The 9,529-nt window shown below is 51.5% G+C and overlaps 1 protein-coding gene across 1 annotated transcript in view; it reads right to left on the bottom strand.

The window, feature by feature from the left end:
- C1QTNF6 (C1q and TNF related 6) overlaps positions 1–3,785 on the bottom strand; it is a 6,471-nt gene extending 2,686 nt beyond the window's left edge. Inside the window, exons 1-2 of the mRNA XM_027873460.1 lie at positions 3,622–3,785; positions 1,479–1,713 (exon numbers count right to left, since the gene is read on the bottom strand). Coding sequence (XP_027729261.1) covers positions 1,479–1,713; positions 3,622–3,624 — 238 coding nt within the window. The 5' untranslated portion in view covers positions 3,625–3,785. The remainder of the gene's footprint in view (positions 1–1,478; positions 1,714–3,621) is intronic.
- Between the last annotated feature and the right edge of the window lie 5,744 nt (positions 3,786–9,529).

Below are 9,529 nucleotides of genomic sequence, written 5' to 3'. Positions count from 1 at the left end.
TGTGTGTGTGTGTGTGTGTGTGTGTGTGTGTGTGTGTGTGTGTGTGTGTTTGTTTTGGAAGAAGGTCGGATGGAGATAGACCATAACAAGGGTACCTTGTAAGGATTTGGCATACAGCTGCAGATTCTTGGGTGGGGACAGAAGGTACTGGGGCAGGCATCCAGGAAAGGACACTGGGGTAACTGTATTGAGTGGGCTGCTTGAGAATCTTCCCAGATCCCCAAAGAGATAAGCCAGAAAAGGAGGCGTTTGGAGATTAGTACCTAAATTCTCAATTCCCGGCCAGGGTTTTGGACAAGCTTATGGACAGTGGGGTAGTCTGTTAATTGGGCAATATAGCCAGAGGGATCCTACTGTGGACAATTATCATTCTTTGGGGCAGCAGGCGTCTGTTTGCCTGGACAGAAAGTCTGGTTAGAACATGATGCAGCTACAAGGCAGGGTCCTGATGCAGAGAACAGGAAGGGATTACCAGAAAGCCTCCCAGCCTGTGTCTGGCACTACACAAGCCTTGGAGAGCCAATACCTGGGGGCTCCAGACTCTGAAGAGATGTAGTCATGTTTAGGCACCACTGTGACGCTGAGACTGGAGAAAAATCTTCCTAACAACCTCCCAGGAGGAAGCATGATGCTAACATTGGAGAGCTTCTGCCAAGAATTATGATCCAAAGGGCCACATGGGGCTGATCTGAGTGAACAGGAGGACCTGATGTGATGACCCTCCCTGCCCTATCATCTGAACTGATGTGACTGATCAGAGAGAGGTAGAATCCACGGGTAAACTGAGGCCCAGGGTGGAGTCACATGGTAGACACCCCTACAACAATGTCCTGGGAAAGGTGACATCTTGAGCCTGTATCAGCACGGGACAGGAGCCTTGAGTGTATGACGTCTGTGTGTGGCGTGAAGGCGGGAGGGGGTGGAAAGGACTGATGACTTGAACTCGGGGAGAGGATGCATTTTGAGCAGGGGGAGGTCTAGAAGTATGGCCTGCTGGCCCCTGAACATCCACTTAATGGCTTGGTATTGGGAACATGCTCCTTTCTGCTCTGGGAAGCTTGTCCCATTTAAGGGGAAGGTTTGAAGAAGTAGGGCAGAGATTTACTTTCCTCGTGTCTAAAATAACAGGGTGGGGTTAGATGGTTTTTAAAATCCTTTCTAGTTCTAAATCCTATCATCCTATGACCTGATGGTCCCAATGGGCTGGGCTTAAACTATTGGACAGTTACTCCTCCCAAGTAGCTGGAAACACGCACAGCACTCTGGGAAACCTGCCCAGAGTACTGATGGATCATATGCATCCCAGAGAGGGGCTCTGGAAGGCAACAGAACAGTACGGTATTGTATAACCACCAAATGGAGTCTGTTCAATCGTTGGATATCTACCCCTAGAAAAGACCCCATCCCCCCAGCCCCACCTGCCCCCCGACACATCCCAGTAGAGGGCAGAGCCAGGTACCAGCATGTTGGACACTCACCCTTCAGGATGGTAATGTTGATGTAGGGTCTCACTTCGGGCAGCACGTAGGGGACAGCAGATGGACTGGCCCCTGAAGGGGTGAGGGACTCTGATCCTTGGCAGCATCGCTGGCAGCCCCCTGGGGCTGGGGAAGGTGTCTCAGGTACAGGCTCCTCAGTGGGCACCCCAAGCACCAAGAGTGGGATCAAGAGGGCAGCCCATCGGGGAGTCAGGGAGGCTGTCGCCATGGCAACCTAGATGAGGAAGCGCAGGGCCAAAGGCCCAAGGGAAGGAAAGGGGGATGGGCTTGTCATCTGGGATAGAAAACCACCATGGTGATAATCTGACTCCTAACACTGGAATTGTCCAGATGGTAAATGGGTCCCATCCCTGGAGGTTTCCAGGCAGGGAAGGACAACCACTTGCCAGAGATGTTGTGGGAAAGATGCCTAATCAGGCCAGGGGTAGACTAGATGGTCTCTATAATTCTATGCCCCAATTCTGAGTCAAAGAAGAATTGTTTTATAACAGCCACACCAATCAGCCCTGGTCAGCGGTGGCTTTGACTCAAACTGGAGATCCCAGCAGGCATTGGGCACAGGACGAGCCCTGTGGATCAGTAGAAGAGGCAGCTGTCTGAATGCCAGGATTTAAGGGCTCCCCCTGTGCCCGCAATAACAGCTAACAATGACAACTGGCCCCGTCTTAGTTCCTGATCTCCACTCCCAGTCATTATAACGACTTCTTTTTGTGCAGGGCTCCAGGAATTCCTGCAAACTTGGCTATCACAATGCCCGGCTTTATGGGCAGGAGACAAGAAAGTAATCAAGATCCACATCACCCCCTCTGGAGCCCAGGGCCAAGAGGAGGCATGGCTAGGACCAGACCATCTGTGAGGGCCCCTTGGCTCCAGCCCCTGTGTATGACTCCATCTTGGGCCAGAGGGGCCATTCAGGGTCAGAGTGATGAAGCAGAGAACCAGAGAGTTGAGAGACAATTTTATTTTCAAGGTTCCTCCCTGGCCCCATCTTTTTCCAATTTAAAACCACTGGGGCCATGTCCATAGGAATCTCCCAGAAACAGCAAGCCTCAGACTCGGAGAATTCAAAAAAACTCCTAGGTTGTCAGAACTGGGAAGGAGGCCCCACTCTACCCTACAAAAGAGCCCCTGATTTTCTCCTCCAAGTGAGAAGTCAAGGACAGGACACAACTATCCTTTTTCTCCGGGACTGGGCCTCAGCTTCCCAGCCCCTGACCCTCTTATTTCCCCATTGGTCCCCAGAATCCCAGCTGGGAACTTCGCTGGGAAGCAAACATAGGGGAGCAGGGGTCAGAGCCAGTCATTGGCTGTGTCACGGGTCTGTGATGCTGATGCTACCTTGTAAGACTGGCCTGAGGGAGAGGGGCCCTGGGGGAGGCTGGCTTTGGGGGGGTCATCATCCTCTTGGAAGTGGAGAGGGAAGGAAATGCTCTGTTACCTGGAAAAGCCCTCTCCTCCCTTCTCCCCCTTTGTAAGCTGGGTCACCCACGGGGGAGGCCAAGGTGCCTTGAACCAGAAATGTCAGGGGGTAGAATGTCTGGCTCCCTTCAGACCCTCCTCCCCCACCCCAAACAAAAGAATCATCTGTGTTCAAAGAAGCCAACCTCCCCCCACCCCATCACAGTTACTCTGCAGCTGGAGCTGATGATGAGTCAGACCTGGCCAGTGCGAGAGGGTCTGGGAGGAAAAGGAGCATGAGGAGGGGGAAGGGAGGGGAGTCACTCGGAGGGTCAAGGGGCACTGGCAGGGGAGATTGCTCATGGGCCAGGCTTCTCCTCTCTGGTCAGAGGAGGAGGGAGAATCATTAAATGTCAAGCAGAAAGAGACTTCACAGGTCATCTTAGTCCAATGCCTTCGGTTAGCAGATGAGGAAACTGAGGCCCAGAAAGGGTCACGCAGTGGTGGGGTCAGGATTTGAACCCAGGTCTTTTGACTCCAGTGGGAAATCAGCAAAGGAGGAGGAAGAAGAGGGAGTGGAGGGTAGGAGGGAGAGCCTCAGAGGAAAGGACCTCTCTTCCAGTGGGAAGGCAGCCAGAGAGGGGAAGGGCTGAGCCCCTCCCTCCACACTTTGCTCTCCAGGGGAGGGGGCTCCCCACCTTCCCCCACCCCACTCATGACTCACCATGAAGGCCAGGCTGAGCGGCTTAGTCAGGCCCAGGGCTGCTAGTTGCCTCTGGCTTCCTGGCCCATCGCTGTAATAATAACTCTCTGCTGGCACCAGGACCCAGCCAAGGCAGAGGGAGGGGGCCGAGCTGGGTCCCAGGTTTCCCCTCCTCCTCGCTGCCTCCCTCTTGATCCCTCCTCCCTTCCTCCCAGCCCTGCTCTGGTTTGGCTCAGATAAAATGAGGGTTAGATTTCCTAGCTTTAACTCTTCATTGACTTGTGGGATTCAGCCTTGGGAACAGGGATGTGGGTGGGAAAATTCCAGTGGGCAACCCCATCCCCCTGCAAGTAACAGGCTGCCTGCATAAGCCACGTCAGCAGTCACTGCCCCCTCCCATCCCCGGCAGGGGGGGGGGCTGAGAAACTGTCTCCCACACATCAGTCACTGTGCCTGAAGTTCCACCATTAGAAATAAGCTTCCTTCAGGGCCAGAAGGTTTTGTTGTCCTCAAAAGGCCCCTGGGAACAAAGGAAGTTTCTTAGGAATCAGATACAGGGGGAGGAAGTTGACTAGGATAGGAGGTACCAGGGCTGGAAAGGGGAAATTGGCCTTTTCAACAACGCTTTCTGCAGAGGTTATGAAAAAAAGGAGGCTGGAAGAGGGGTTCCTCTCCCCCTCCCCCCACCGGGGGCCAGGCCTCCTGGACTCAACACTCTTCCAGTCTTGGGAGAAGGGGGCAGGGAACAAGGCTTACTAAAATGCCTCTCTATGGCCAGGGATCTGAATGGGAGGCCAGAGGTGAGGAGGGGAAGTTAAGGGCTGGTCCTGGGAAGGAGATGCAGGGCTCAGCTGGGGGAGGGACCCAGAGCTGTCTCTAAGCTGCTGCTATGCTAGATGAGGGGGTAAGGGATATTCCTGGGCAGAAAGAACAGTCAGAGAAGGGTCAGAGACAGATAAAGGGAATTTGGAATCTAATTCTGTTTCTAACCTTATTCTTCGTGGCGGAGGAGGGGCAGAGGTAGGGGGTGGGGAGTCAGAGCTGCCCTTAGACTCTGTGTCAGCTGCGCCATCTCTAGGGAAGTGGGTACAAGGCTTTCCCTTTTGGGGGAGATATGGGGAGGGGGTAGCACACAAGATCGTCCTTTGGGAGAGTCCAAAGCCCTAGCCTTCCCTAGGGCCTTCCTGGCGGGGCAGCAGATGTGGATGAGCCCAGGCAGGACCAGCGGCTAAGGTGGGTAAGGAGGAGAAGGGAAGAAGCCATGTCTGTGCTCTCCCTGGCTTGTGCATCTAGGGCTCTACATGGGGGGAGGGGTTAGGATTTGGTCTTCTGAAACGGAAGCTTAGAGACCCCAGTATCTACCTCTCCCCACCTTCTACTCCTTAGCAGAACAGGCCATGAAGGTAATAATATTCATCTGAGAGTCGCCGGGCCCGCATTCCCTCTAGTCCAGATTCTGCCAACAATTCCTTTTACTACCTACCGTCAAACATTGTCATCGCCTTCAGCCTCAGTTCCCCACCTGTCAGATGTTTTAGTAGAAGCTTAAGCCCCAAAAGACGAAAGGTTCACGGGGGAGGGGAAAGGATGCTGGATTCTCTACTTCGTGACCTTTGCTGAGTCATTTTCTGCTCTAGCCCTCGGCCTAGGGGAGGTAGACATCCTAGAAATTCGGGGTTCTTAACATGTGATGTCCTGGACCAATTTTTCAGTGTGTTCAAGTCTATGGACCCTTTCCTAGAATGCATTTTATTTAAATGCTTTAAATAAAACATGTAGGATTGCTTAGGAAATCAGATATACCGAGTTATCAGTTTTTTAAAAAAACACGTTCATGGATCCTCCAAGTTAGGAACCCCTGGAGATGATTTTTAAGGTCCCCTTCTAGCTCCAAAGTCTTATCCTTCTATGAGCATTAATTAAGCACTTACTGTGTGCCAGGCTCTGTGTTAAGCATTAGGGATACAAAGAAAGGCTAGTTGTTTATATTCTGAGGCAGGAAATTATATGCAAATTACTATGGGCAAACAAGGGTCCTGCTGTCCCAGGGGCTCCCTAGGGCCTGCTCCGCCGAGTGCAAAGGTCCCCTGGATGAGGAGAGCTCCCCTGGAATAGGCATGGGAAAGTCTTGTGAGATGGGAACCACTGTTATAGCCCCTTGCCTATTCAGCCTTCCTGAGTCCACAGTCCACACTTGCTGTACCCTCTAAAGGGCCTTGGAATCGGGCAGTCTTGCAGGATAGGGACAGGGATGAGGCTAGGGATGGGGATGGAGATGGGAATGAGGATGGGGGTGGAAATGGGAATGGGGATGAGGATGGGGATGAGGATGGGGCTAAGAATAGGGATGGAGATGGGGATGGAGATAACAGGGATGGAGATGGAGATGAAGAGAAGGATGGGGATGGAGATAGAGATGGGGGTGGCAGAAAGGGGGTACAGAGGGAGACAGCTCCTCCCCCTTCCACACACTACCCTCAAAAGGCTGAGTCAGCAGCACTGGGGCCCAGGGAGGAGGAAAGGGGATTTTGAAGTCCCCAGGGGGCTAGCTGTCTGAGTCCAGAGTCTGTGGTCACCAGGCTCTCCTGGAAACTCTTGTGGAAAGTCTGGGAAAATATGCAGGAAGGGGAGGAGCCGAGGGAAACATAGGAGAAGGGATCAGCAGGGGAGAGAAGGGGACTTGGGAAGGGAGGGCATAGGACAAAGAAATCACACCAAAAAGGATCTTAGAGAAGAAGGCAGGAAAGATGACTTCTAGGTCCTCTTCTGAGTCTTCAAGATACTTAGAGAGCTCCCCTGCTCCCCACCCCCACCTCACGTTTTCTCTTCTCCAACCTAAATATCCTCATTCACTTCACATCATCTGGTTGCCCTTCTTCAGACAATCTCCAGCACTGTCCAAAACTGAAACATAAGGTAGTGAGTTCCCTGTCCTTTGGAGTGTTCAAGCCAAGCTGGAGGTATTAAAGAGGGGCTACTGGTAAAGTAGCTATCCTTTGAGGCCCCTTCTGACTCTGAGAATCCTTGATATCATCTAACCCAAGCCTCACATTTCACAGAGGAAGACCTTGAGGACCAGAGACATCCAGTGACTTTTCCAAGGTCACCTAGCTCATAAAAGATAGAGGTGGGATTCATTCCTATAACTGCCAACAAGCATTTCTACCTTCCCCTAGAACATCATTGTACAGATGAAGGAAGCGAGACCCCGAGACATCAGATGTTTTGCCCACAGTCGCACAGAGTTTAAAATGAAAAGCTGGGATTCCAGTTGAGATTCTCTAGTCCCAAAGTCAGCACTGTAGCTTCCCTACTGAAGGCAGAAGCCCCTAAGTGGAAGGGGTGGGGGGTGGGAGGAAGCCAAGTGATTCTAGGGAGTGGAGGCTCTAATCACTGGGGGTGGCTGGAATGGAAGCTTGGTGTGGGCATTTCTATCAAGCGAACACCAGTGGAAGAGGGGAGAGTTCTTGGGTGTTTATCTTACCCAGGGCTGTGCTCCTGAGCCCCTAAGCCCCCATCCTAGTGAGTACAGGGGCAACAGAGATATGAATTGGGAAGCAAGAACCTTGGGTTCCCATCTCAGATGTGCCCTCAAGTCAAGGTGAGCTCTGCTGAGATTTTTTCCTCTCTCTGTGCCCCAGCTGGAAAATGGGGAGGGGTGAGCATTCCTTACTCCCCCTGCCCCAACCACCATTACATCACAAAGCTATTGACAAGATTAATAGAGAGGTCAGGGTTTGAGAGAACTCTGTAACTTCTCCAAAAGAAAGAATTCAATTCAACTCAATAATTCGGCAGTTACACTGGATGGCAGCTGGTGTAATAAGGATATTGAAATCAGAGGGCATGGGTCCAAATCTGGCCTCTCCTATTTACTATATGTATGACCTTTCACTTCTCTAGGCCTCAGTTTCCCTTTCTGTAAAATGACAGAGTTAGAAAAGATGGCTTGTAAGGTCCCTTCTAGACTTTAATTTGTGATACTATGCCTCTCCTATAATAAAATGGGGGCAGGAATAGCCAGTCTCTGAAGTCCCTTGCAGGTCTTAATTTATCATCCTAAAATGCTGTGTACAAGGCTCTGTACTGGGCCCTGGAGGTACTTTTGTGACCAAGTCATTTAAACTCTTTGGGTCTCAGTCTCCTCATCTGTAAAATGGGAGAATTGGACTGGATGTCCTCCAAAGTCTCTTTCTGAGATCTTATGATTCCTCTCCTCCCTAAACTCTCCTTTCATTGGGGGATCCATCAGGAGAGGTAGCCTGGATTAGTGATAGATTAGAGCTGAATTTATTATTAGAGAAACATACAAGTCATGCGATCTACAGCAAATTACCCACTCACCCCTGAGCCTGACTTAATTTCCTCTTCTGTAAAACCAAAGGGTTAGGCTAGATGACCCCTGAAGTCCTTTCCAGCTCTTAATCCAAATCTAGGATCTAAGTAAATGCAGGGTTATTTGAGTGGAGAGAGAGCCCTGATACCTGTGGAGACGAGAGTATCAGGGAAGGCTTCATGGAGGAGGTGGCGCCTGAGCTCAAATGAAGGTAAAGACTCTGAGAGGCAGAGCTGAGCTGGGAGGGCATTTGAGGCTCAAAGGGAGGGATGGAATGCTGAGTTCCAGTTCAGGGAGTGGTCTGGTTTGGGTGGAACAGAGAGAGTACAAAGAGTAGTGACTGGAATCACTAGTGATCTCATTTCTGGGCTGTGGCCATCTCACTTCCCCTACGGTGAGTCACGATTTGCAGCTGGAAGGAAGCACAGAGATCACTTGGCTCATTTTACAGAGGAGGAAACTGAGGCCTGAAGCAGGAAAGTGATCCACCCAAGGTCACACAGGTTCTAAGCAGCAGAGCCGAATTCCCTCTCTCCAAGTCCCACCAAATCCAATGTTCCATCCTAGCATTGCGCTGCCTCTCCCCCATCACATCTCCAATGCCTTCCTCTACCCTCTACCAGCCCTCCAATCCTAGGGTGAGGGCCTGGCCTCCAGCTGAGCTTTTTGACCTCAGTTACTCATCTTAGCACTAGGGAAGGCAAAAGGGGCTGAAGAGGGAGGGAGGGAGGGAGATGGATTGAAACCAGCTGGGACTAGGAGCTCTTATGTAATGCGGTCTGTGCCTGTGCCTGGACTCGCTGGGGGCCGGGCCAGCCCTGCTGTGACTATAGCTGCAGCAGCAAAGCAACCTCCTTCCTGGCCTGCTTCCTCTCTCTCCACCTCATCTCTACCCAGGCTTGCCTGGTCTCTGGCTAAGCCTTCAGCGCTTGAAGCTTCCGAAGTCCTTTCCAATTAAGTGGTGCATTGTCCTACCTAGAGAGCTAGGGAGGTGTTCTGTCTCACTCTCTCCCCTAAACTCCTGGCCAACTCAGGTTTAGCACCCAGGGGAGGGAAAGTGCTGCTTCAGGGGATGGATAAACCCTGTTTGGCCTGGGTAGTGAAGGTCAGGTACAGAGCAGGATGTCAACTAGTGGACATTGGGGGGTGGGGTCCTCATCTGCTTTGGTTTTGCCATCCCCTCCCCTTTCTATGTTGGTCTCTGTTTCTCTCTTTGTCTCTGTCTATCTCTCTGTCTCTGTCTCTGTCTCTCTCTCTCACACACACACACACACACACACACACACACACACACACACACCTCCTGTGGGTAACTGATAATCCAAGGTTCTTGATTAGTAAGAGCCCATCTGCCCCCTCTCCCCACCAGGCTGTCCAAGCTCAGCCTCAGAGCATCATAGACTTATAGATTTGTAGCTTATTTTACAAATGGTGAAAAAGATGCATGAAAGAGTGGAGATGACTTCCCCAAGGCCACTGAATACCAGTGGCAAAAGTCCAAAGGAGGCCCTCTCACTCCAAACCATACTATTACACCCTTACCAGAAGGGACTTCAGGTACCAGTCCCTCATTTGGTAGATGGGGAAACTGAG

Source organism: Vombatus ursinus, unplaced genomic scaffold (assembly GCF_900497805.2).
Source record: "Vombatus ursinus unplaced genomic scaffold, bare-nosed wombat genome assembly UNPS02003292.1, whole genome shotgun sequence".
NCBI classification, from domain to species: domain Eukaryota; kingdom Metazoa; phylum Chordata; class Mammalia; order Diprotodontia; family Vombatidae; genus Vombatus; species Vombatus ursinus.
This window is presented reverse-complemented; position numbering and strand designations above follow the sequence as displayed.